The following is a 27,986-nucleotide window of genomic DNA, read 5'->3' on the forward strand; positions in this document are numbered from 1 at the left end:
AGTTGTTAGATTTCTCTCTTTCTGGTTAAAACTAGATTTCCAAAAGATTCACACTTAATCTGTACCAAATTTGTCATGAGAACGCTGCATGAGTAATCAAGTGTTCCCAATCAAAAGTTGAATTACATGCATCAAGTTATAGATAACAAGAATCAGATGTTTTTTTGCTTTGTATTGCACACGCAGCAACAGAACCTTAAATAATATAACATTAGCTTAAAAAAGAAAGCTCTTGTCTGCTTCGGCATAACAGCTTGACAAGGCCAAAGGTCTTTTTAGCGGACTCTTAGTGAGGACAGACACCTTTCCTGAAATTTTCCAGCAGCATAATAGAATAAACACGACAGCAGTTAGCAATTAGGGTCACATTCATTTCTGGGTACGAGTTTTGCACTCGCCAGTTAGTCCATGCCGTGTTGTGCAACCCTGAGAGGTCACTCTCCCTGTTTTTCTCCCCCAGGAACGGAGCCCTGACGTCCTACTCCTCTCTCAGTACCCCGAGTACACCTACCAGCTCAAGGTGAGAAGCCACAGCAATAACATGAGGTGTAGAAACATCCTTAAACTACGCACCGCCAGACTGTAAACAGGTTCACACACAGGAACAGAGTCATGTGTGTTTTCACGGACAGACTCACATGTGTAAAAAATACGGATAAGCATGTGCGGCGCCACCGTGTTTTCGTGCCGATGACATACTAAAGTGAGTGTGATCTAAGCTAGTTGGTTCCAGATTTACTAAACTCTCTGGTAAACCTAAACACATAGAAGCTGGTCTTATGTAAGGGGCGTATGTTGCGTTATGGCTGTTTTATCAGAAGAGATCAGCAGATTAAAACTGCTGCAGAAATCAGGATGACAGGGAATAGAGAAATAAAAATCAATAAATGAAGGAAACCTCACTTTCCTCACTCTGTCTCTGCTCCTTCAGACCTGCTCTGGGAGGCCTTCTGTCCTCGTCCTACCGCCAGCACCAAGAATCTTTGGCAGCTGAGCGAGAGCGCCGCCGTGTGGAGAGAGAAGAGAGGCTACAGAAAATAGAAAGAGAGGAGAGGAACAAGCACAGGTGAGGCATCTTTGGTCATAAAATGCTTCATGCAAGAACAATAAATGAATAAAAGCCGTTTTAGTTTGTAGAATGAGTAATTATGTTTCCAAACACCGAAAACATACATACATATATATATATATATATATATATATATATATATATATATATATATATATATATATATATATATATATATATATTAGGGGTGCAACGATACACAAAATTCACGGTTCGGTTCGATACTTTGGTGTCACGGTTCGATATTTTTTCGATACAAAAAAAATGTTCATGCTTTTTTAATTTGTCATTTATTAAAATTATAAATATATATTTTAACTCAAAAGTACAGTTTTTAAATTTAATGTTGCTGAAACAACAAAGGGATAAAAAAATAAATCTATCTGCTCGAGAAATCACTCATCTTTGGAAAAGAGAGTTTATTACAGAGAAATGGCTCTTTCCAAAATAAAAGCTATACTATACGCTTCTTCTGGGCTATATTCTCAGCAGCATATTAAACATATCAGGTCCCCATAAGGAGAATCATGTGCTAACGGCTGTCTAAATGTCTCTGGTAAAGTTTGTAGCATGCGTGCTTGTTGTTTTTGTCTGCTTCCACTTGTCTTTGCACTAGGATGATGTTGGCGTAAATGTGCAGTCATATTCGTTGTGTTCCCACTAGTGCTGTCAGCGTTAATCTGAAATGACATTAACGCCACAACATGGCAAATCTCCGTTAACGAGCTACCACGGATTGCCCCGTGCGTGGGGCTGGACGGCGTCAACACTTGAACGAGCAAACTGCGCTAACGCAGTAGTTCCCACCCATGTAATTGAGCATTGCGTGGCACATCCGACATACTGTTTTACTTTTGTCCATGACGCGCTTACATTCAGGGTCATATGTCACATGAAAACCAAAATAGTTCCAAACGCCACATCTGAATGAGGGTGCATTGAGGCAGTTGCCATGTTGCAACGAGCTTAGCTTCTGTCTTGCTAGCTTGCGCTGCGCTCAGTGGATCTGTGCGCTGACAGTGCAGCCTAGGCGGAGTAGTCAAACGCAGATCCACTGAGCGCTCAACACAGACAGCATCGTCAGAAGAAAAGTTGATAAAATAAATTAAAAATTTTGTATTGTTCGATACATATGCGTACCGAACCGAAAGCACTGTATCGAACGGTTCAATATCGATACGAGTATCGTTGCACCCCTAATATATATATATATATATATATATATATATATATATATATATATATATATATGTATATGTGTGTGTATATATGTGTGTGTATATATATATATGTGTGTGTATGTGTATATATATGTGTGTGTATATGTATATATATGTGTGTGTGTATATATATATATATATATATATATATATATATATATATATATATATATATATATATATATGTGTGTGTGTGTTGACCTAATTTCCTAAATTACTCAACAGTCTGACAAGAATAGATCATATCATACATAAGACAAAGGTGTGGGACTGTGGGTTAAACTTGTTAGACAGATCTACAGAGCACAGTGTGCGTGATATGATTGCTACCTTTTGAAACAGTTTGTTGTTCCTCTCACAGCCGCGGCTATGTGGATAAAATGGAAGAGGCCCGGCTCGCGCGGGAGGAGAGGTGAGTGTGTGTGTACACTAAATCAAAACAGCACAGAGCCGCTGAATCAGTTGGGATTATGTTTGAGCCGCTGGTTTGGGAAGCTCGGTAATAGCGTAATTGTTCGCAGGTTAAAAGGTGCCCATTGCCTGCCAGAGGCTGGACGGGTGGGGGGAGTACTGAGCTGATTTTCTTTGCTCCGTCCGCCTGTCGTTTCTTTAAGAAGCTGTATTTTAACTGCGGCACTCTGCCAAGGGCCTGATTGTTTTGGCTGTGTGCTGTGAGAAAATCAGGTTCCTGGATTTGTCAAGCCTCTCACAATGAATGGACGTGCACGGCCACAAACACACACACACACCAGAAGAATTTTCATGAGGCTAATAAATCTGTGTTTGTGTGCAGATGGGAATCACAGGAAGAAAGATTTACTCAGAAGGGTTAAGGAGGTCACGATCATATATATCAATAAGGGCTGATGACAACTGGGTAAATGCCATTTCTTCTACGCTGGTCATCATTGACATTTGCGCCTTCTTATTGTTCTTCTTCATCTTCTCCACTCTCTGAGAGTGTGTGCCGAGCACTATTGCTTTTCTTTTTACCCCAGGCTTGTTTCACCCTCCATTTAAAGCTCAGTTAATGCATTAGCACACAGAGTCAATAAGACAGAGCAAAAAAAAAAAAAAGGTAAAGGTTGGATTCAACTATGAACAGAAGAAATAAGGCAGAGACAGACAGAAGCCAGAGGTGCAGATGAGCTGCTGAGTGAACATGTGGGAGATTTATCCACGACTTCACTCTGATTTATTTACGGTGTATTTCGGTGTCATGGTTATCAGAAAAAACATGACCTTTTTTTTAAATACCCCAGCTTAGCGTTTAGCTGGCAAACAGCACTGGAACACCTGTTCACGAAGGACGTGCATAAAATCCAATGGCTTTAATAACAGACAACAAACAGAGCAACAACAACATACCTCAGCTCATCTAAAAGAGTCCGTTTACATCAAATTGATGCAATTAAAATGAGCGAATAGAGCGAAATGGTTAAAATAATTATACTATTACACCTGATTCTGGACAAACAAATAAGCCTGTATTTAACTACGTTTATTTCATAAAAACACCATAAAAATAAAAACATCCTTTTGAATTTTTTCTTTTTTTCATTCTTTTTTCTTTTGCTAGCATTTCCTTAATGTACAGGGTGGGCCATTTATATGGATACACCGTAATAAAATGGGAATGGTTGGTGATATTAAAGTCCTGTTTGTGGCACATTAGTATATGTGAGGGGGCAAACTCCTCAAGATGGGTGGTAACCATGGTGGCCATTTAGAAGTCGGCTATCTTGGATACAACTTTTGTTTTTTCAATAGGAAGAGGATCATGTGACACATCAAACTTATTTGTAATGTCACAAGAAAAACAATGGTGTGCTCGGTTTCAACGTAACTTGAATGGTATCACCAACCATTCCCATGTTATTACGGTGTATCCATATAAATGGCCCACCCTGTATACTGATTAGAGGGTTTAAGGATGGGTGGGTGTGTGAGTTGCTCGAGGGAGAGCACCCAGTGACTGAGGCCTGGTGCAGCCTGAAAGACCAACATGGGCCCACCTTCCTGTGGGCACAACCACATGCAGGAAGGGCTGCAGGGGTCCGGTGCATTGTGGATTGTGTGGAGGTCAGAAGTGGAGGCTCTGGTGGTCCGATTCCCTGTTGCCAAAACTGGCTGTAGAAACATTATGTCTTTATTTTTCTAAAACATGATGAAAACTGGCAGAATAAAAAAAAAAAAATTGCAACATAAACACACACCAGAAAAGCACAACTTAGTCGAGTAGATCATCTTTAAATAAATTTCTTGCACATATTATATTTGGACTGTGTTGTTTTTTTTAATTGAAATAAAAATATCGGCAACATTTTAACATCAAAACAAAGAAAAAATCAGTTTGGTAGCTAAAGTACAAAAGTTAAACATGATCGCATTATGATTAGCTATAGCACTGATAACAAAAAACTTTGTTAAAGAGCACTTTAAGCTCTTGTGTGTACGTTTTTTAGAGAATATATTTTTTAACAGAAACACAGTTTAAATAATACAGGTGATAGTCATAGATGACTGCAGACAAGTCAGGTAACATAGGGAACAAGAACAATGCGTGCGTGAGTTATTATAGAGTTAGGCTAAGTGCTTTTCTATACAAGCTCAGGCTTCAAGGGCGCTCTAAATGCTCACAATCTGGTTTTTGTTTTCTATGTCTTTATATTGGGGAGCACAGATATCCCTAATATGGTCATGTCAGGTGCACAGCTCTGGGTGTAAGTAAAAGCCCCACCCACCTGCTTTTGAGTCTTTGAGCTGTGAGGGGCAGCCAATCAGTAGAAAAGAATGGTTAAAAAAAGCTACAACAGCTTTTTCCAGACAGACGATGTACTGTGGGGCTTCAACGTGGCCCAGCATAACATAAGGATTATTTTAAACTAATAGTCGTGTAAATCTGCTCCAGTAAAGGCCCAGAGTTGGAAATGAGCAGGTCCCCCTTTAAAGATGGATACAGTTTATTTAAAAGTGATTTGTTGACATAAACAGCTGGAGCTTTTATGAGTTTGCCTGTTGGTTCGGGCACCTCGTGTGCATTCAGCTCACTCACTCCAGCGTGCACATGCACACCAACACATGCTAGTATCTTGTTTCTTCAGACCTCTGAAGTGGACTGATGCTAATGAACCCTGAACAGAAGCTCCACACATTCGTGGTTCGGTGGGAAAGAGGAGGAGTTATAAAGAGAGGGAGAGAGAGAGAAGGTTGAATCAATGCCCATAAATCTCCATTCTGGCTCGCTGGTTGAATGGCAACATTTGGTAGGAGGAGAAAGGGAGGAAGAGGAGAGAGAGAGGGAGGGCAAATGGACCTGAGAGCAGAGCTGATGGAGGCACATGTTGAACAGGTTTACTCTGATTCACTTCTGATGTTTAGCCTTTAGAGCAGCCAAACTAACATTAACTTCTCTGCATCTCTCTCATTCTTCTCTCCTGTCCTTCTCCTTGCACTCCCCCCTCCTCCTCCTCCTCTTTTTTAACCTCCCTGTTGCTGCATGTTTCAACTGCTGCTGAAAGCTGAGCATTTGGATAGAGAGGACAAGAGGCTAGTGGGGAGCGAGACAGTGAACCCTTGTGCTGCAGGAAATGAGTGATGAACGCACCGAACGCTTTGTGAACGATTAATGGGGCGAGGTAGAGGAGAGAGGTGGGATTAGATTCTGAAGAGGTAAAGTGGCATGGCAGCTGCAGAGGGGAAAAAAGGCTGGGTGGGAGTTTGGGGGTTTTTTTTGTATTTTTTTAATGAACTCAGGTACTTTGGCAGAGAGCAGTGACAAGTGGTTTAGTTTGGGGTGATTTGGCAAAGACTAACACTGAGGATGGCGCTGCTGTGAGAGCCGAGACAGACAGAACATCTCTCTCTGTTTTTTTCTTGTTTTTTACATCCATCCTTTTCCTCTCTTCCTCTCCATCTTTCAGGTATAAGAACGTGGAACGTCTGGCGGCGGAAGAGTATGAGAGGGAGCGCGTCAGGGTGTCGAGGAATCAACCTGCCGTCGACCTGAACTTTGAACCCTTGGAAGCCTGGCCTCCGTCATCATCACGCAGCAGCACGCCGTCTTCCTTCGCCTCACAGGAGGACGCAGAGGCTGAGCTTGAAGCAGAGACCCCAACTGCCGTTCCCTGCACTCCACCTGAGACTGGTAGGATTGCCGAGAACCATGTTCGATGCATCGATCTGTCAATGAGAACGTGGATGATCGATTATTAGGAGATAAGATCGTCTCTTGTTACAAAACTGTAGCCAGTTGGCACCCATATGTATTCTAAAATATTACTACTACCGCAGACTGGTATGGATCCTGCACACAACAATATCAGGGCAATGTTTAGGTTCATACCTACCTACTATTACAGTCTTTACCTTACTATATAATGCACCTTGGGGCAACTGTTGTTGTGATTTTGCGCTATATCAATAAAACTGAATTGAAAATGCCATTGCTTTCTGCAAGATTTCAAACATAAATTGAGTTACAGCTCCTTAGTGCATGCAGAGGCAACATGGATCTACTATGATACATGTAAAGTTTTAGGCGTTAACGGGATCAAGGTTGGGAGCATCTGCTTCTCAGTACCAAGTGCAACGTACCAAAAGAGAAAAAAAACAGCCTTCAATTCAGTTCATTTTATTGCCTAGAGCTGCTTTATATTGTAAAGTAAAGACCTTAAAACGATACAGAAAAAAAACGAACAATGAGACAACCCCCAGTGAGCAAGCACTTTGGCGACAGAGGGAGGGAAAAACTACTTTTTAGCAGGAAGCCATCTGTCATGACTAGCTGTTCCCGAGGGGAGGGTCCACTTCCACAGAAATCACACTGTGGAAGAGAGGCAAATATTAATAATAACTAATGATTAAATGCATAATGGTGTGTAAACACAGAGGGAAAAAAATGAGTGAAGTAGAAACACCCAGTGCATCATGGGAAGTCCAACGCAGCCTAGGCCTATTGCAGTGTAACTAAAGGTTTTGTGGTCACCCGATACAGTTCTAACTAAAAAGCTTGTTTCATGTGACGTCTTCGTGGTGCTTGTCAGACAGTTGCCAAGATTAATATGGATTTATTTTAATGTTAGTAACATTTTTAATGTTACCTGTAACCATAGACTGTGTGTACAGACGGTTGCAATGATGTGTGAAAGGTGTCCAGTGCTGCTGGAAAAAACTTTGAAAACTAATAGTTAAAAACACAGGATGTCCTGTTCAGTTCCTATCTGAGCGGCCTACGGCACTTATTCTCAACCTTACATGGTTTTTACTTTGCAGCTCACCACTTAAATTAACATACAGACGCGAGGGAAAAGAAGCAGCAAGAGGGAAACAGATTGTGGAAAGTAGTAAGAGGAGAGGATACTTTTGGAAAAGAGTGAGCGGATATGGGTGAAGGGGTGAAATGAACTTTTGAAAGACGTTTTTGAATGTGCCATGCCAAAACATCCATGCAAGGAAACAGCCTCGTTTTGGGAGTGCACGCAAAGCCACAAACTGAAGTTGTGTCGCTCACACAGGCTGGTGTTTGAGGCCTTGCGCTGCCGTGTTATTCTAACCCTGCCGGTCTCAGTGCGTGGACTGTGCTGTTGAGTTATGGGTGTCTACCGTGTACACGTGTGTGTTTCGGTGTAAACAGGAACTTAATTCTTCATTTCCTGCTCATATCCTGGTCCTGCCACAGCCTGGCTTTTTGCATGTGCTGTATTATTTACATTCTGTGTTTTTGCTTTTCTTGTCACCAGCAACAGCGGTGCCTTTAAAATACATCTTTCAAACAGTATTTTGTCATAGATATGTCACATGTAGTGCCATACAGTATGTTTCTGTGTGACTGAACTCCAATGGAGGTTGTAAAAAAACATGAGAGGAGGTAAATAACTGATGTTTTTGTGACAGAAGAAGCCAACGACTTTAGTGCCAGCGTAGACGCAGAGGAGAAAGAGGCAGAAGCCACTGCTGAGGAGGAGGAGGAGGAAGAGGAAGGACGGAAAGATGTGGAAATAGAGGAGAAAGTGACAGCAGAAAGGGAAGAGGAAGAAGTTGAGGAACAGGCAGAGGAACCAGAGAAGGAGAGAGAGGAGGCAGAGGAGGACAGTGGCATCCTGAGCGACAAGGAACGGCAGAACGAGGAAGTAAATGAAAAGGACAACTGCTCAGCCTCCAGCATCTCCTCCGCCAGCAGCACTCTGGAAAGAGAGGAGAGGGGCAGCAATGAGAGCGGTGGGTTTTAAAAGGAAAAAGTGGAAATTAATAAATTTTTATGATTTAGATTTGGTTTCAAGAACCTGCATTTATGATTCATTTCACTCTAATGAAACTATAAAGTCACTGGGTGTGAGCTGCAGTGTGCGTTTTGTTCCTTTCCGTCTTTAACCACATCGCCCTCTTTCCAGGCTTTAAGGAGGCAGAGGTGAATGAGAACTGCAACAAACTCCTCAACAGCAAACTCTTTATGCTCGACATGCTGTACTCCCAGAACAAGAAGCCCAGCGATGAGGAGGAAGAGGAAGATGTGGACAAGGAGAAGGAGGAAGGGGAAGGGGAGGACAAAGAGGCTCAGCAGGATGCTAACAGGCAACCTGGGGAAGACCAAGAGAAGAACAGCAGGGACGAGAAGTCGGACCATCGCGGCAGCATCCGACCGATCGCCGAGCGGTTCGGAGACTTGATCAAGGACATCAGCACGGCTCACGCTCACTTGGACAGCCCAGCCAACGAGCCCCCTCCTCCCCCGCCCAAAAAGGAATCGGACACGATCTGGGACCAGCTGCTGGCCAGCCCTCGAGAGCTGCGCATCGGGGACATCAACTTCACCGACCTGACAGAGGAAGACGACAAGGACATCCTCGATGCCGTTTTGATGGGGGGCTGCGGCGAGCTCCCGCCCCTGCCCCCGCCTCCGCCCTGCATCCCCCGCTTCCCTCCACCCCCACCCATGTTGGGCAGTTGCCCTCCGCCACCACCCTTATTTGGCAGCATGAGGCCTCCACCTCCTCCTTCATTTAACGCCCTAATTCCAGTGCCTCCTCCCCCAGAGCCGCCTCTCTTTAACAAAAAGAAGAAGACGATCAGACTCTTCTGGAGTGAGGTGAGAAAAAAAACACTCACATTATAATTTCATTGCTGTATTGATAAAGTCTTGAGTTTTTCTTTGGACATTGGCTGCTTTAAGAACCACCTTCAGATCAGCCCTTGTACCTGGCAGTGAAAGATGGTGTTTTAATTCCAGTTGGAGGCACAAATCACCTCATCAGAAATGCTGTGAACAAGCCATTCCTAAGGAAGGGAACGATGGAGAAATGGCTGAGGGGAGTCAAATTACACAAGAACTGGATGGAAAATTGGTGGCAACAGATCTTACGGAGTGATTAAAATAAATTTTGCTTCAAAGCTTAATCAACATGTACACAGGAGAGAGAGGAGGTCAGGAGAGAGATGCAGCAGTGACTGTCTACTGTTATGGTTTAGGCTGTGTTTCAGTCAGTAGTGTTGAGTGAGCATCTTGTCCGAAATGATGGAATTATGAATGCAGAAAAGTACCAACAGATACAGTGTAATAAAATACCACCTGGAAAGCATCTGATTGGCTTCATTTTACAGCGTGACAGCTGTCTAAAACACACTGTCAGTGCAGCAAAAGCATAACTGGATAGGAAAACACACAATGGAACAATCAGTCATGGATTGGACTCCCCAGAGCTCAGACCTCAACATTATCGAGGCAGTGTGGAATCATCCTGACAGAGAACAGGATAAAAGACAGTCAATATCCAAAGAAGAGCTTTGAAAGTCCTTTAAGAAGCCCGGAGAACTATTCCTGAAGCCTGAAAGGAAAATACAGGAAAGTTTACCTAAGAGTATTCAGGCTGTGTTGAAGAATAAAGGTGGTCGTACTGAATACGGACTTTGAAGCTTGTTATAATTGTACTTACTCTTTTTTTTTTTTACCTTTTTATACTGTATTTCCAAGTGTGTTTGCTGACGTTGCAACAAATTGCTGTGCATATTTCCCTATTTCTATATATTTGCTAGCAAAATATATAGAAATGAGGGGCGGGTGAAGACTTTTGCACAGCATTATAGTATGCTATAATTCGCACATCATTTAAATCCCTTATTCAACCGACAATCACATCAAATACAGGCAACAGGACATTGTTATTACATTTTGAAAAATATATTCCTACTGTGGTACACATTGTAAGCATTCAGGACCTAAGGTGTCCAGTCCTAGAGTATGTGTTAGTTTGTCTGGAAGTCTTTCGAGTGTTTTCTATTTCTTGCACGGTAGATTTATAACTTGGATCCGTCTGTGCAACAGTGAAGTATAATCACTTTCAGTGGTGATTTTTAATACTGCCCGAGGGCCTAAATAATATAAGCATTTAAGATTTATTCGACTATGTCCGTATTCTCTATTGCAGAAGATGCTATGGGCCAAAATACCAAGTTGATTTTTTTTTTAAACTGCATGTTTCCATTAGCCAGTTAAGATGAAACAGTCACCAGAAACAATGACTCACTCAACATGTTCCTTTGGCCGCTGGTATTTGTGGTTCGTTCAGTTCAGAGTCTCTCATTTACCTCTTTTATTGTAGGAAGTGGGAGTCTGACACATGTCTCCATCTGATGCACTCATGCTTGTTTTGTTTGTGATCAGGTGCGTCCGACAGACTGTCAGTACAGGGACTACAAGAGGAGTGGAGAGTCATTCTGGTCCAAACTGGAACCGGTGAAGTTGGACACAGCCAAACTGGAACACCTGTTTGAGACAAAGTCAAAGGAAATACCAGTTACAAAGGTATGTAACTGTACGATACTGACTCCAAAAACTAGTTCTAGCAGCATCTAAGAGAAGTGCTGCGAGATTATCCATTTAATAACAATAATTAGAACTAGTTCAAAATTTGCTTTTTATATAAATGATCAAATCTTTGTCAAGCAGCTAAAAGTTTTTGTCCATTATTTTTTTACTTTGAAGGCAGATTTTTCACAGGTTAAACAAGGTCATGTGTGTCTTGATCCTGATCAAACGGTGCAGTTCTGGATCGGTTGTAATTCTCACAAGGCCTCAAAATAAGAAAAATATGATCTGCAAAGAAGGGAAGATAAAGCCAGGCCTCTCGCACTTTGAACTCATGATCCAGTGCTACCACTGAATATGAAGGATCATACCATTTTTTTATCATCTGAGAGGGGTCCTGTTCATCAAAGAAGGAAAAATGGAATGAAAAAAACAAAACACGACCACTATCTGAAAAAAATCTCGTGAATTGATTTCAGCGCTCTAACACACAAAAACATGCTATGAACATGCTTATTTATTCCCAATATTGTTGCAATTGCATACCGCCAGCAGAGTAATACATGCAACCCCTCTGTCTCCGGGTAGCTTAAAACTATTGGAAGGAAACATCAAACATATAAACTGTATTTACACATTGCATAGTTACAACAAGACACATGTTAATCCTCGTCTTGTTCTAATAAAAAAAACAGTCACAAGTTTCTGTTTGGATGGCAAAAAGGTCTTGTGGTGTTTGTACAAACTCACATTGTGTTGTACTTAAATTCCTACACAGTATATTAACTTTTCCTTCATTCTGGGAGTGCAGCTCCACGTTGTTGAAATTTCACAGGAAGTATCGTAAAAGCTCCTGTCTGTGCTACACCAGCACTTCATTTCCGAGTCACTAAATATGAGGAGTTTCAGAGGGCAGCAGATGCCACTTCCCATCATACAGCTCCACGGGCCAGTTTAAGCTTCACCAGTGACACTAACAAGGTCTTTGCACCTACTCTGTTACACTGTTAACTGTTGACATGCTATGACTTCCTTCCTTTAATAGTTTATGATGGCGGTGAGGTTGATACCCCTACATTGACACTCACATAAATAAGAATGCACACACACACATACACCTAGTATACAGCTAATCTGTCATGGTGTTTCCTGCTTCTACTGCCCATTTAGTTCCCACAGCTGCGATCAATGTAACCTGAGTGATGGGCCCTCTAATCCTTACAAGCCCATAAACCAGACCACACTGAGAAACGAGACACAGAAAATACAGGAGGGAGCAAAACAGAGATCCAGCAGTGACCCCCCCCCCCCCCTCCCCCGTCTGTATTTTTATGCTCCAGAAAACAGCGGCCGATGGCAAACGCCAAGAGATCATCGTTTTGGATTCCAAAAGGAGCAACGCCATCAATATTGGTCTGACAGTCCTGCCTCCACCTCGCACCATCAAGACAGCCATCCTCAACTTTGACGAGTATGCTCTCAACAAGGAGGGCATAGAGGTGAGAGATTCAAGCAATGGTAAAAAAGAAAGGGAGTGATAAACAGATCACATCTGCACTTTGCTGTCCTCTCTAATCCCACAATTTCGTTTTTCCCCTCACAGAAAATCCTGACGATGATCCCCACAGAGGAGGAGAAGCAGAAGATTCAGGAGGCTCAGCTGGCCAACCCTGATGTCCCGCTGGGCTCTGCAGAGCAGTTTCTCCTCACCCTGTCCTCCATCAGTGAGCTCTCTGCCAGACTCCAGCTCTGGGCCTTTAAAATGGACTACGAGGCAACGGAGAAGGTGAAACAACAAAAACCTTAAGAGTGTTAAGAAAAATGTACTTTCCATAAGGGGAGGGAACCAACACCATCACTACATCCACATTTGAAATGATACTTAGCAAGTAAAAGTGGTTTCCTTAAAGCAGAAACAGACCACAGAGGTTTGAGCAAATGTGCTCAGCATGTGTGCTTATTGTGTGTCCTCTTTAAACCCGTATCACTAAGTATCAACATCCTTTTAGTACAAAGAACATCCGCAAAGCATCAACATAGTTACATCATGACAAAATATGCACGCTTATTAGCGGCACCTCGTCTTCTGCTGGCACGGCGTCGTGTTTTATTCGAGCGAAGAATGCATCCAGGAGGAGAAGTTCAAAGCCAAAGCCTGGAGTATGAGAAACATGCTGCCCCTCTGTTACCGCCCTGTAAATTTTACAGCATCCAGCGGGATGTTGTTGTCTTTAATCTCCATGTAAGGCACGATTCTCCCCACCGCATATTCGGCAGAGCCGTGCTCCCGGCTCCGCTTTGGAAGTGGAAGCTTTAATGGAGGGAAGCATAGCATGCAGGCACACAAACGCATGCACTCAAGAGAACCGGCTGCACAGAAACAAGAGGTCGACTTAATCAGAAACATGTTTCGTGCTGAAGTTTGACTGAAGCAGCAACCTCTGTGGCAACCTCTTGCGACCTTAAACAAGAGCAGATGATTTTAGGTGGCAGACAACATGCACCTGTTCGCTGTTTATTTAATGGCAGACTAATGAAACACATGTCTTTGGGAGTCTTAATTAACTTGTATAACTGTGTGTGTGTGTGTGTTTTCCCACTAGGAAGTAGCAGAGCCACTGCAGGATCTGAAGGAGGGTATGGATCAGCTGGAGAAGAACAAAACTATCCGCTACGTCCTCTCTACGCTGCTCTCCATCGGAAACTTCCTCAACGGCACCAATGTGAGTCATGACTATTACATCAGATTACTGGGAGACAAGTCAGTAGAATCTGAGTTTGTTTCTCAAAATAAACACAACATTCCTGTTCCAGGCTAAAGGCTTCGAGCTGACCTATTTGGAGAAGGTTCCAGAAGTAAAGGACACGGTCCATAAGCAGTCACTACTCCATCACGTTTGCTCTGTGGTGGTGGAAAACTTCCCTCAGAGCACCGACCTCTACTCAGAGATAGGAGCCATCACGCGCTCTGCAAAAGTATGCTGTGCATTCACTGCTAACCTATTCTGCATCTCTATACTGTAAAAGATCAAGAGTTACATTTGCTTGAATTTTGTCAAAATAAGTCCAAAAACCTAAAAAGATAAAACATAATTTTTTTCCCCTGACTGAACTGAAGTTGGAAGCACCTCACGCCACAATCAAATTATCAAACCGCAGCCAATCATCATTTAAATTTCAGAGCAGAAGGGGAAAGGAACCTTACCTGTTAAACATGCAAACAAAAGCTGTTGAGGAAAAGTGTATCCCTGGTTAGTTGTTGGTTGAATGTGTGTGTGTGTGTGATCCCAGGGCCTTTTTGAAGGTTGAGACGTGGTTTTTGGTTTAAAATTGGTGTTGTTTAGGATGAATTATTAGACACACATTTAAAAAAAAGTATGTGCAAGAGTAGTTGTCCTAAATATTTATAACAATTAAAAGTTTTACTTCTATCACCATGAAAGTTTTGAATGTGGTTGGATACTTTTAGGTGACCTTATAAATATCATGCATTTTGATTTATTAGCGCTTAAAATAAATTTATGTATGACCAGAGGATTTTGACCCACTGTAGATTAAACTGTAGATTTGCAATGGCCAGATCAAGGCAAGAGCCAGTGGCATATAGAATAATGTCATCAGCATGTAAATTCTACATTGCAGTTTTGAGTGGCTGAGATAAAGTTGCTCATATAGGGATTGAATAAAACAGGTCCAAGAATAGATCCCTGTGGAACACCTATATAAATGGTAAGTGGACTTTAAAATGGACCTGAAACCATTAGAGGGGCTGCTTATCCAGACAACTGAGAATCATTTTTGAAATAAAATTCAATATAGGCCGAGGACATAAAGATGAACACACATATAGACATTCTTTAAATCTTTAGTATCATTTTACATAAATCTTGTAAATGGGCACTAACATCGGCATAACTTTGTGCTGAACATTGGGGAGGTCAAGATCTCTGTCTAAATAAATAAATAAATCTGGGTAAATTCCCAGATGATTAAACATGCAACTATTTTGCTGGTAATAACTGAAATAAGTAAGGAAAATCAACAGCCTATTTATGCAAGATAATTCCTAATTTTATTGGGGGGTTATATTGGTTGGGTCTGATTATTGAGGGGGCCATAAACCCCCAAACCTCCCTGGAAATTACACCCCTGGGCACTAAGATATCCTGTGTTTGAGTAATTTGAATTGGATTGTATAAACGTTTTTTTCAACAGGTGGATTTTGACCAGCTGCAGGAGAACTTGTGTCAAATGGAGCGGCGCTGCAAAGCCTCGTGGGACCACCTGAAGGTGATTGCCAAGCACGAGATGAAGCCCCAGCTGAAGCAGAAGATGTCCGACTTCCTCAAAGACTGCGCAGAGCGAATCATCATCCTTAAGATTGTTCACCGCAGGATCATCAACAGGTAGCTCGTCTCACAGTTTGAATCATTTATTATTGATGTTTACCACAAAACAAACAAAACTAATTAGTCTACTAAAACCAACACTGTGCTGTGTGAATGAGGAAATCTGTGTAGTGCAACACATAAAACAGGACGTAGGAAGAGTTGCCATCACCCTCATCTTCTTCCTTTCAGGTTCCACTCCTTCCTGCTGTTCCTTGGTCACCCGGCCTACAGTGTGAGAGAGATCAGCGTCCACAGGTTCAGTAAAATCCTCAGCGAGTTTGCGCTGGAGTACCGGACCACTCGAGAGCGTGTGCTGCAGCAGAAACAGAAACGAGCCGACCATCGCGAGCGCAACAAGACCCGAGGAAAGATGATCATGGACGTAAACACGCCTGTGAGTATTTCTCTCTCTCAAACACACACACACACACACACACACACACACACACACACACACACACACACACACACACACACACACTTCCAACCCCTTTTTGTTCTTGTTTTCTTCTTCAAACTGAAGTGCTGCTTTTTCATCTTTCTCGCTTCATTCTATTCTCTTCGCAACTATTCTTTGACTTTCACTCTTTATTTCTCCCATAGTCTGATGATGAAGAGGAGCGTGAGGTATCAACTGTCTGTGTGTTTGTGTGCATGAATCCACTAACTGCATCTAAACGACTAAACGATACGTCAAAGGCACCAGGCACTGTACTGTTTGCAGTTGGATGTTTTTCTCGGTGCTTCCACTTTGCCGTGTTAAAGTTCAGAATACTCAGCTGCTAAATTCTGATCCTCTTTGATTCTGTCTCGCTCCAACAGTGTGGTCGAAGTAGCGCAGGGAGCAACAACAGCGCCCCCAGTGGGGGTCAGGAAATTGAGCAGCCTCAGGGTTTGGAGCATGCCGAGGATGCTGCAGAGCACGAGCACATGAAAGCGGTGCTGAGAACCAGCCTCAGTGGCAGTGACAAGGAGAGCAGCGGCGTGCCGGGACTGCGGACACGGACCAGGTCACGGCCTGGACGAGGAGGTGGGGAAGGGAGAAAGAAGATTTCTGGAGTTGGGTCACTCGAAAGGATTTCCCTACTAAAGATTTTCTCACCTGTTTATGCAGGACGCAGCATGCAGGCATGGACTCCGCCTGTGGAGGACACTCAGATCTGTGGAGATGATGCTGCAGACGAAATCATGGAGCGCATAGTGAGGTCAGCCACTCAGGGTCCAGGAACCAGAACCCAGCCCAGAGAGAGGAGGAGATCCAGGGCCAACCGCAAATCATGTACGAGCTCACCTCTGTCCCAACTGCACATGTCACGCTAATTTAAGTTCTGAATATATCAGGTTTTCAAACTGAAAGCATGACCATGAAAATGTATCTAATCTAAGAAGCTGACTGCATAGTGGATGATGAGTAACACCTCCAAGAAGACATCAGGAAACAAGCATAAGAAAAAATATGTGAAATATAGTTTGAGATTTTTCAAAAAAGAAAAAAAAAACACTTCAAAACCATGACACTGCTTTCATATAAATATAAAGCTAAATACAGCAATCAGAGTAGCTGAAAGCGAAGGGAAATTAAGCACCTTAAAGTCACTACAGGCAAAAACATAATTGTTTCTACATGAGGTAGAGTACAGTTTGTAGACTGTATATAAAAGATGGACTCTTTACAGATCCTTAAATGACACCCTGTGGTTATTAAAGTCCTGCTGCTGAAACCACAAGCATGGTGTTTTATCTGTCTTATCTTTCTAAAACCAAACATTACCTACCTGGTGCCTGGTGGGTCTAACATGAAACTGAGTGACACACACATACATATATATAGTTATTTTTTGCTTCCCAAACATGTTTTATTTCATACTAGTAAATGTCTGCTTAGATGTATATTTTAGTATTTTATTTGTTGGAAATTTCAGAAAGTTGTTGCATATTTAATGAGAGTATATTTCATTCGCTCATTCGGATCAAGGAGTCTAACCCATGCTTGAGTCAAAGGCTCTCATAAACCCCCAGCTGCTCCACTCTGCATGCCAAATATACTTGGGAAAGATACTAACCACACGTTTCTCTCCAATGTCTCCATTAAATGTGAGATGGGAGAGAAAAGTTGTATAAAGCACTTTCAGTGCTCAGAGTAGAAGATATGTTTTCCACATACTCTGAGCCAGAAATCATCACTTCAACAGCTTTTACATATAAGTTTTTACATACCAGACTTTCCAGCTCAGTTCCTGTGTGTTGGAACCTTTCAGATCCTGATTTTTTCTAGCAGCACATTGATAGGAAATAAAGTCATAAAACGTAATATTCAGAATCCTCCGTGTGTAGTTTATTTTTTCTATTAGTCAACAAAGTGAAATCTGGCTTTATCTCATACTTAGACATCTGTTTGCAAATACCGAGATGGTAATTTAGATGGCTAGGGGCTCATCTGCATGTTTAAACGCGCAATTTCAAAAAACCTATTCACGTCAAAAAATAGATTCCTAATGTAAGCACTCAACTGCACAAGTTTAATGGTTATTTATGGCCTTTTAATTACATGTTCACCATTAATTTCTCTGTTTAAAACCAAGTAAATATGACTGTTATTTGTTGATTCTTACCAAAGCCAAGATATGGATTGTAATAAACCCCATGCAGAGCAGATGTAAGTCTCAGCAGGTTAATTACAGTATATTATAAATCCTGGAACATGCATTCAGTTAGTAGTTAGTTTGTAGTGCAGAACTGGAGAACATGAAAACATCACACGACTGCACGGTGACTCTCCGCGTCTTCTCTTCACAGTGAGGCGGACGCTGAAAAACGGCCTGACGCCAGAAGAAGCTCTCGCTTTAGGGCTAACTGATTCCCCAGAGCCACAGATGTGATCATCCACCTCTCGCCGTGAAAACTCAGCTTCAGATGTCTGTGTGAAATCTCTGTCAGCCTTTGTCCTTTTAGGTTTTTCCCAGCGGCTCTTTCTGCCTGATGTTTCTGAGTGAAGAGGCGGCATTACGACATTTTCACCTTCCAGAAGAAACAGTGGAGGTCACGAGGGAATGCTTCTCATAAGGACTGATTCTGTTCAGTTAGGCAAGGAAAAGGAAAATGTATTCAAGTGACGCTGCCTCTACACTGAATTATTTATTTATCTGAAAAGGATTTGAATGCTGGGATGATTTTCGCTTGTGAGTGTCAGCAGCTGTGACGTCGCCGTTTTTGGGGTTTGTTTTTTTTTTTCATTTGTTTAAACTGTGAATTTTGGTTGTGAAGTTTGCCAGGCTGAGGATGAATTTGAATTTGTTCCCAGGAGAAAAAACAAAGATTATCAGTAAGAGCATCTACACATCTGAAAAGTAATGAGCGTGGCTGTGCTTTTGTAGGGACGCGAAAGGTTATCAAGCTGATGAGTGCCTTTCACTTCAAAGGGGCGATGCTGTACCTTCGTTCTCTCTTCGTTAACGTATTCACGTCCTAAATTTCACTTCCTAAGGCATGGTTCTCATGAGTATTACTGTTGAAAATCTTCTCTGTTTTGTTTGTTTTTTGTTTTTTTCAGTATTTATTTGCAAAGCTCTGACGTCTTGCACCTTAAATAACATTAAAGTGGACCCATTGTGCTCATTTCCCACTCCATATTTTTAGTTTTTTGGCTCCACTAGTTTAAAAGGAATCCTCTTTAATCTTAACACAAGCTGTTTTAACTCCCTCCCCCGCCCTTTAAGCCAACTCTTTTCTGATTGGCTTTCTCTTAAAAACAAAAGATTTGATCGTATTAGGGATATCTGCTCTCATCGATCATACAGTGCCATGAGTAGGAAAGAAAAAAGGCTCAGTTTTGAAGTGTGTGGCTCACGGGGTTACTGCATATATGCTGACACGTTTACTTGAAACTGCATACGCCAGTGTAACAGTGCATATTTGCCAGAAAACGAGGAAGAGCATAATAAGTCCACTTTAATAGTCTCATGCTGAAATGAACGACTGATTGAAAACACAAAAAATAGTTTTTATCTCAGAGGAACTGTTTGTAAAGTGTAAAAAGAAAAAGAAAAGATATGGACTTTTTTTAAAAAAACAAAACAAAAACATTTTAATAATCTATTTTGAGGAACATGCAGACAGTTCTGCATGATATGTGTAAATGCCCTTGTCAGCTGCCAGGTCCTAAATACTGTAAACTCTACAGTGTGCATGTTTAGTGCATTTCACATTGTGTATTATTTTTGTAATTGCTGTAGAAACTTGTATTATAGTCTGAGACAAAGGATCAATTGTGGCTTCTTTTTTCTTTCTGTGGATTGAAGAAATGTGTTGCTCCCTGCTAAGAGAGAGAGAGAGAAACAGAGAGAGGAGCATTATCTGGACGTTTGATTTGAGCTCTGTGGTCACACTCTGTCACGTACCAACTTGAACAGTCTAGACGCAAGAAACTGGGAAACACCACTGCATGAATGCCATGTAGTGAGCTGAACGTTCTTATAAACACTTTCACTTGAAATGCCGTGTATACACATTCTGCAATAAAAAAAATAAAAACCATAGAGTGCAAACTTGGATCTGCGTGTCAATCCTTTCCCCAGCGTTCACCTCTGTGATTGTGAGCCACGTGGTGTGGTTCTACTTGATAACCTTTGGAATAATCAGGTGCCGTAAAATGCGCTGCGCTGCTGCTGCTGCTGCTGCTGCTGCTGCTGCTGCTGCTCGCTTTACGGTGTTTGTCCAGTTTGTGCAGCTCTGCATTCATTCATGGTTTTGTTAATCAGTGCTCAGCGCTGCGTCTTTGGTCCCTGCGTCCATGGCAAAGTTAATGAGTCTGCTGTGGGGGGCTGGATCACCTCCCTGCTGGCGTGTTATGATCACTCTGGAGGAGAAGAAGCTGCAGGGTTACAAACGCAAACTGCTGTCCTTTGAGAAAGGAGAGCACAAATCTCAGGAAGTCTTGGAAGTCAACCCAAGAGGACAGGTAGGTGCACCGCACCCATAATGATCACAGCAAAGTGTACAACCATGACATAACAGCCTTTAAAAAAAAAAAAAAAAAGTATTATAGTTATTTTAACACATATCAACAGGGGTAGCGTCTGGATAGAAGACCAGTCTCTTACTGACAGAGATGAAGGCACAATGTGGGAGCAGCTAACACATAGACTGTATGTAAAAGATGTCTGTAGAGTCCCTGTTCAGGTGTGTCTGAAAGCTTGTTTTTCAAACTATAGGTACAACACACAAACAGGGGCATCTGGTAATTCGTCCTAAATAACGTGCTAACAAAAATACAAGAATTTCAAATGCTCTCAAAGGCACTAACAGCACAGATACAAGGTGCACTACACAATGATGAGCCTCAAAACCTGACGTCTTCTGTCAATTTTTTTCTGTCAGCTTCCCGCGTTCAAGCACGGAGACATCATACTGAATGAGTCCTGTGCAACATGCTTATACCTCGAGGTAAACAGCAAAAAGTAAATAGTTTGAATATTTTAATGAATTACTTGAATTTATTGTATTTATTATTTGTTTAGCTTTAGTACACTGCTTTGATTATTGTTTTCTCACCGTTGAAACAGAATCAGTTTAAGTCTCAGGGCATCAAGCTGATTCCTGACAGTGCTGAGGACCAAGCCGCGATGTACCAACACATGATGGAGGGCCTTGCCCTCACTGATAAACTCAGTAAGTTACACTTGCACAAGTCTGAGCACTGAGTTACAGAGGGGACAGAAGCCATGAAGACAGTCACACATTAATGTGCATTCTGCTTCAGATTCAGTTATCTACTACGACTGCTCCGTCCCTGAAGAGGAGAGGCACGACTCTGCTGTAAAGAGAAACAAAGAGGCTCTGACTGCTGAACTCAAACTGTGGGAGGGTTACCTGGAGAATGTACGAACAATACGCACACACTTGTGTACACTTGCAGGCACTCACACACTGTGTTGACAGTACTGCGTCTTTCACTTCTCCATCTAGGTGGCTGCTGGCTCATACCTAGCAGGGGCCTTCTCCCTAGCCGATGTGATCGTCTTTCCAAGCATCGCTTGTGCATTTCGTTTCGGGTGGGTAGCTAAGCAGTTGATTTGTGTGAAGCTGCAGTCCAATCGGCTTTTTCCAGTAACATGTGTTTTCTCTTTAGGCTGTCTGTGGGGCGTTATCCTAAATTGGCCAAATATTACAGCCTGCTGAAGAACAGAGCCAGCATTAAAACCACGTGGCCCCCACACTGGGTGGCCAGTCCACAGGGTTATGACATCCTGAAGGACCTCTGAAACACAAATAATCCTCCCTTTGTCATTTTAGAGAATTCCTGTAAGTCTGTGAAATAAAAACATTTAAACAGCTTGCTTACTGTACTCTTAATTTTTCACAAGATTTTTTTTTATTCTTAAAACTTGACCACAGCAGCAACAAATCACCTTATAGGTAAAGCTTTGTTAAAGCACTTTGGTTTTGGGTCCTTCTCCCATGTAGTGAGTGCCAATATGACCTTTTTGTAGTGTGAGGAGAAAGTTTTCCATCATGTTGGGCGATTTTCAGAGTCACCTCCTCCATTCACACGTAGGATCCTAGAAGGGTCATTTCTAGGATGACTTTGTTCTCTTTATATGCTCCAATTAAGATCAATTGTCAAAGAATATGGAATTTCATTTAACTATTATGCTGATGACTTAGTGATCTATCTCCCTCTCAAATAAATAAATGAATGCAGTGAATTTTGAACCTGAATGAGCATAAAACACAAGTGGTAGTATTCGGGCCTCCTGACCCTCACTCCTACTTGAAAGGTGAAAGCTTCATGTTTGATAAACAAATAAAAGCTGTTGTTAGAGCTAGTTTCTTCAAACTGAGGTTCTGAGGCTCCGCTTTGTTTTTGGGTTGTTTTGACAGTCACCATATTCCCCCTGCTTTGGCTTCTTTGTTGTGTTTAAGAAGTGATTTTAAAATCAGCATGTCTCTACCTTCCTGATCTTTTAACTACACACTCTCCCAAAATATCACTGAGGTCAGCTGACCAGATGCTTCTGCATATATCTCAGATCGGGCCTCTGCTGTAGCTGACTCGGAACTTTGGACCTGCTTGCTGCTTCACATCAGGACCTGACCATTGTCTTTTAAAACATATTTTTTATTCCTTGGCTTTTTCTCTGAGTCTTAACATTCGTTATTTGTCTGTATTGTGTTTTTTTTTATTGCTTTTACTGGCTTATTATTTTATTTTTACATCACTGAGGCTGACGCTTGTTGTTTATATATTTGCTTACAAATAAAATGACTTAATGTTCGGGAACAGAATTAAGTTTTATTGCAATAAATATTAACACAGCTTCCATCAGTTATTCTTCATAAAAACAGCTTATTTATTTCAGGTCAGTCACCTTTCTAATTATGCTAAAATACTATATAATACTATATTGTATTGGGATAGAGGCAGAGCATATGTGAATATTTGGAGGAGGATGTGTACAATGTACATCTTGTCATCGACTACACAAAGTGCAGAAGGTACACAAACAAACAAATATTTTTTTTTTATTATTTCATTTTATTTATTTCAACAAATCATTCAGTGGTGACTATCAAAAATATAAAGGAGGCAAACTGACAGAAGATGAGTGAGTTGTAGTTTCTTCTTCCAGCCAGTAGATGGCAATCACGCTCTTATAAAAGCTTGACATCCCCTCCTACAAACCATAAGAAAAGTAAGTTGAGTATTTGTCTTCTGTGCATTTGCTTTCTGCGTCCAGTTCAGTGACCGTCCAAACTGTGAATCTCAAGTTAAAGCCATGGCCAAGGCAATGACTCTGCTGTGGGCGACCGGCTCTTGTCCCTGTTGGAGGGTGATGATCGCTCTGGAGGAGAAGAACCTGCAGGGCTACAACCAAAAACTGCTGTCCTTCGATAAAATGGAGCACAAGTCCAAAGAAGTGTTAGATATAAACCCCAGGGGACAGGTAGAGACGATCTTTTATCAAATCACCCCGTATAACTAACAAAACACTTGACTTTGCACCGTAATATTATATAATAGCCTCACGTTAATGTCACGGTCATAAACACTGATATCTGCGCTGTTGCTCTGCAGGACGGTTAACGGATAAAGAGTTGCAGTAATGGCGGCAAATAGTGTCAACTCTGACTAATGCTTTTACAAAATCATAAAAACTGAACGTTTCATTTAGCGTATATTCATTTACTCAAGGAGATTTTTTTTCTTCAAGGAAGACTCTTCAGGACACGCCCTGCTGCCCCTGATTGGATGAGCATTTCTCGTGAGCTGACACGTGCTCGAAAAAATATGGGCTGTAGAGATGAGCACGCGAGTTTGCAGCCGTGTTTCGAACTGCACCAACATGGCGGCTCGTTTACATTAGAGAAAAGTTAACTGAAATGTGTTTATAAAAGCATCTGAGGCGAGAAATGCACCGTGTAGCTGTCTTCATTTATCATAAAAACCGACTAGTTTAAAATGTTTAAATGCATATTAAAGCTTTAAGATAACCAGTTTGTACTTGACTAGCATATACTAGCACATTTCCATCAGACTTTAAATGCGTCTTATTGAATTTATTTATTAGGCAACAGCACAAAAGCAGGACAGTGTTAAATAAAATGTAGAAATGAGGGGTTGTATCGTTGAATATGGGCTCTTGAATATAACCTGCAGCTGACTAAGTGTAGTAAAATAAGCAGTTTAATTTACGTCTTTCTTTACACTTTCCAAATCTCAGACTGGAAACTGGCCTTTAACCATAACTACGGGAAACACTGCAGAGTATTATTTTATCTCAGTAAAGTTCTGTTAAAATAAGTAATCAAATTTTTTTTAAATTGTATTTGTTTGATATACAGACGGTTAACCTAATTAACACCCAGTAGCCTCAGCATTAAAACCTGTTATACAGTACCTAATGACAGTTTTCTTGCTGACACTATTATAATTTCTTTTTCAGATTCCCACTTTCAAACATGGAGACAATGTCATCAATGAATCTTACGCAGCCTGTTTTTACCTGGAGGTGAGAACGTCATTTTGACAAAATATTCACTCACACTGAACGCAACATCACAATGTGCCACGGTTAAATGTTTGTCTTTTCCTAATGTCTTGCAGAGCCAGTTTAAATCCCAGGGAACCAAACTGATCCCAGATGGCCCAGCAGAACAAGCTCTGATGTACCAGCGCATGTTTGAGGGTCTCACATTCTACGAGAAACTCAGTAAGTGTTATCTGTATTTTCAAATCCTGATATCTGCTTTTATAAATTATTCCTTTGAGCCTCAGTACTCTCAAGGAACTTAAGAATGCTGCAAAATGCATATCTCAAATTTTAAAGGAATCATTTTTAATCAGAATATTGCATAAAGTCAGTTACACTTGTAGGATATTGATCTGGTCAGTTTAGTAGCAGAGGGTAGCATGAGGCGATACCTGGACCCTAGAGGTAGTCCAACTCCTCCAGGATACGAACCATTGACAGAAGGTTTGCTGTGTCTCCCAGCACAATCTCAAGAGCATGGAGGAGATTCCAGGAGACAGGAAGTTACTGTAGGAGGCCTATACAGGGCTGTAAATGGTCCTTAACCCAGCGGTCCCCAACCCCCGGGCCTCAGACCGGTACCAGTCCGTGAGTCGTTTGGTACCGGGCCGCGAGAGTTGAGGCTCAGGTGTGAAATGTATGGTTTTCAGGGTTTTTATCGGTTTTCAGCGTTATTTTGTTATCGTTTTTATCGTTAACTCTGTTTTCCTGGGTCTTTTCAGGTGTGTTACGAATAAATCTTTTTTTTTTTTTCGGTACCGGTACTAGTTTTATTTTGTTGTATTTATCCGCGACACCTTAAGGCCGGTCCGTGAAAATAATGTTGGGCATAAACCGGTCCGTGGCGCAAAAAAGGTTGGGGACCGCTGCCTTAACCCATCAACATACCAGTATCTGCTCCTTTGTGCAAGAAGGAACAGGGTGAACACTGCCAGAACTTGAATATGACCTCCAGCAGGACACTGGCGTGAATGTCTGACTAAACAATCAGAAACTGACTTCATGAGGGTGGCCCCTGTCCTCACTGCCTGACGCCATGGAGCCAGATTTGCTTTTGCCATAGACTAGCAGAATTAGCAGGTTCATCACTGGTTCCCTGTGGTTTTCACAGATGAGAGCAGGTTCACCCTGAGCACGTGTAACAGATGTGGAAAGGGTCTAGAGAAGCCGCAGAGAACGTTATGCTCTCTGTAACATCATTCAGAATGACTGGTCTGGGAAGACATATCCATGGAGGGACACACAGACCTCTACAGGCTAGGCAACAGCACCCTGACTTCTGTTGGGTATCAGGATGAAATCATTGGAACCATTGTCAGCCTCTATGCTGGTGCAATGGGTTCTTGGTTCCTTCCGCACAACTGTGCCCGGCCTCATATGATGAGAGTATGCAGGGAGTTCATGGAGGATGAAGGAATTACATCAGCTTGCCCTTGACCTAAATCCAACTCGGCACCTCTGCACACCATTTTGAATTGCTTGAGTTACATTATCCTCCATATCAGTGTAGATATCAAGCATGTTTTTTCCCCATTTCCTGATTTATCACTAAGTGCTGATATTATTGGAATATGTTAAAGTCAAGTGTGCACAACAGTCTTTTGTTACACAAACAGCACTAGAAACAGTGCTGTAGCTGTGATGTGAAACAGTGTAAATGTAATTATTATGATCTCTGTCGGCTCACTGAAATATTTTTGTCCTACAGCGGCCACCACAGGGACGATTATGCACTTGAATTGGGAGGGGTACGAGAACAGTTTGCAGTTAACTGCAATCTGACATCTAGTGGTAACATTTTGCATCTGTAACGCTAATATTTTACGTATAATGTTTTGTTTTTCAGGTACAGTTGCCTACTATGAGTGGTATGTCCCTGAAGGTGAGAGACATGAGTCGGCTCTGAAGAGAAACAAAGAAGCTCTGGTCACTGAACTCAAACTCTGGGAGAGTTACTTGCAGAAGGTATGTGCATAAACACACAAACTCAGACAGACCTGCTTTGATTTGTTCCAACTGTATTTTTGTTTTTTCAAGCTGGGCTCAGGCTCTTACCTGGCAGGACCGTCTTTCACGCTAGCAGACGTGGTCGTTTTTCCAACAGTTGGCGCACTCTTTGGGTTTGGGTAAGCACGCAGAGGCTGTTTGTATTTCCATGTGGTCTCATCAGTAAAATGAAGGATGATCTGTAGACATGGGACTTGAAATCCTTCTTAATTCTGATTCGTAGGTTGTCTCCAGAGCGTTATCCTAAACTGGGAGAGTACTACAATCTGCTGAAGGAGAGACCCAGTGTCAAAGCCAGCTGGCCTCCTCATTGGTTGGAGAACCCCAAGGACCAAGATAAACTGAAAGATGCACTGAAAGACATCTGATATTCATACACAGATGTAAACATGATGCTGCATAATGACAGAGCAGCTCTTGTTGCCCTTATGCATTCTGTGTATATCTAACAACAGTTTCTGGTTACTCATACATGTTCAGCTTTGTCTAATAGCAGAATAACTCAGTCATACTATCGTAAAGTAAAGAACTAGTTTTCCCTGCTCAAAGCTAGCTCAAATGCTTTGTGTTTCCATGACTTTGCGTAGTTCAATATTGCATCCTTTCCACAACTTGGCATCTGTTTTTTTGTCTTGTCAATAAAAAAAAATGTGCATTAGCTTTGTAGAGATGTTTTTCTTTTGTATGTTTGAGCACTGATTCAAGACTTGCACATTTGTAACAAAAAATCCATACACATACAAAGTCACCTCATGTTTTGTTGGATCCATTTCCTGAGCTTTTTAGACATTTTCCTGAACTTGCTCTGTGTTAAACTACGAGTGGCCAAATCCAGTCTGGCACATTCTTAAAAAGAAGGAATGCACAAAACGCCTGAAAACCACAGAAGACAAAGTGACAATGATGATGATTTCAATTCAGAATTCTTTGAGCATTTTGTCTACATTTCATCCGTTGCAGGAGCTGTGACCCCCTTCTCTCCTCTGTACATGTTGTACGTTGTATAGCTGAAGGCGAGCCACAAACCTACAAACTCAATCTGTTATAGGCAATATAAAATATGCAAAAAACAATTTGGGAACATTTCTTCTGTCTTAAATTCTTTTATTCACTGGCTTTATACATTAAATATTGAGATAACTTTCCATTCTAGTAATATTTAAATATTTTATATTGTGATAGAGGGTGACCACATTTGAATATTTGGGGGGCGGGGAGTGTCTCCTGTCAAATATGATTGTTTTATCACCGACAACAAAATATAGAAGGTACACAAGCAGAGACAAAGTGTGATAACAAGTGTTCTTTTTTATTTTGCTTTAAATCAGTGACGGCATGCAACACAGGGCCCCCTGAGTCCACATTATTATAAACAGCTACATTTATTGTGAGGACAGGACAGGGATGGGTCTGAATTCTGGGGTTCAGAGGTTTGGAGAAACTTTCTTTCATCACAGCTGAGCTGTC

At 41.7% G+C, this 27,986-nt stretch overlaps 3 protein-coding genes across 6 annotated transcripts in view; all 3 read left to right on the forward strand.

The window, feature by feature from the left end:
• The window catches only part of fhod3a (formin homology 2 domain containing 3a), a 63,163-nt gene extending 43,136 nt beyond the window's left edge, over window positions 1–20,027 (forward strand). For 3 of the 4 annotated variants that reach the window (XM_084919618.1, XM_084919620.1, XM_084919621.1), the window contains 17 exons: window positions 461–520; window positions 932–1,066; window positions 2,651–2,701; window positions 6,213–6,436; window positions 8,185–8,508; window positions 8,682–9,376; window positions 10,949–11,089; window positions 12,433–12,591; window positions 12,696–12,878; window positions 13,696–13,815; window positions 13,907–14,068; window positions 15,308–15,498; window positions 15,673–15,877; window positions 16,087–16,110; window positions 16,306–16,513; window positions 16,598–16,762; window positions 18,280–20,027. In XM_084919618.1, coding sequence (XP_084775744.1) covers window positions 461–520; window positions 932–1,066; window positions 2,651–2,701; window positions 6,213–6,436; window positions 8,185–8,508; window positions 8,682–9,376; window positions 10,949–11,089; window positions 12,433–12,591; window positions 12,696–12,878; window positions 13,696–13,815; window positions 13,907–14,068; window positions 15,308–15,498; window positions 15,673–15,877; window positions 16,087–16,110; window positions 16,306–16,513; window positions 16,598–16,762; window positions 18,280–18,362 — 3,130 coding nt within the window. In that variant the 3' untranslated portion in view covers window positions 18,363–20,027. The remainder of the gene's footprint in view (window positions 1–460; window positions 521–931; window positions 1,067–2,650; window positions 2,702–6,212; window positions 6,437–8,184; window positions 8,509–8,681; window positions 9,377–10,948; window positions 11,090–12,432; window positions 12,592–12,695; window positions 12,879–13,695; window positions 13,816–13,906; window positions 14,069–15,307; window positions 15,499–15,672; window positions 15,878–16,086; window positions 16,111–16,305; window positions 16,514–16,597; window positions 16,763–18,279) is intronic. The other variant, XM_084919619.1, reaches the window with a different exon arrangement.
• A 90-nt stretch (window positions 20,028–20,117) lies between these two features.
• Window positions 20,118–21,797, forward strand: LOC146362616 (glutathione S-transferase A-like). The gene is made up of 6 exons (XM_084919628.1): window positions 20,118–20,440; window positions 20,860–20,925; window positions 21,045–21,150; window positions 21,242–21,360; window positions 21,448–21,533; window positions 21,611–21,797. The coding sequence occupies exons 1-6, from the start codon at window positions 20,273–20,275 to the stop codon at window positions 21,741–21,743; spliced, it is 678 nt and encodes a 225-aa protein (XP_084775754.1). The 5' UTR covers window positions 20,118–20,272; the 3' UTR covers window positions 21,744–21,797.
• A 1,341-nt stretch (window positions 21,798–23,138) lies between these two features.
• On the forward strand, window positions 23,139–27,177 carry LOC146362617 (glutathione S-transferase A-like). The gene is made up of 6 exons (XM_084919622.1): window positions 23,139–23,426; window positions 24,426–24,491; window positions 24,587–24,692; window positions 26,359–26,477; window positions 26,550–26,638; window positions 26,743–27,177. Exons 1-6 carry the CDS (start codon window positions 23,259–23,261, stop codon window positions 26,885–26,887), a joined length of 693 nt encoding a protein of 230 aa, XP_084775748.1. The 5' UTR covers window positions 23,139–23,258; the 3' UTR covers window positions 26,888–27,177.
• The last annotated feature ends 809 nt before the right edge of the window (window positions 27,178–27,986 follow it).

This window comes from Perissodus microlepis, chromosome 22 (assembly GCF_051167445.1).
Source record: "Perissodus microlepis isolate ML-2025 ecotype Zambia chromosome 22, ASM5116744v1, whole genome shotgun sequence".
NCBI classification, from domain to species: Eukaryota; Metazoa; Chordata; class Actinopteri; order Cichliformes; family Cichlidae; genus Perissodus; species Perissodus microlepis.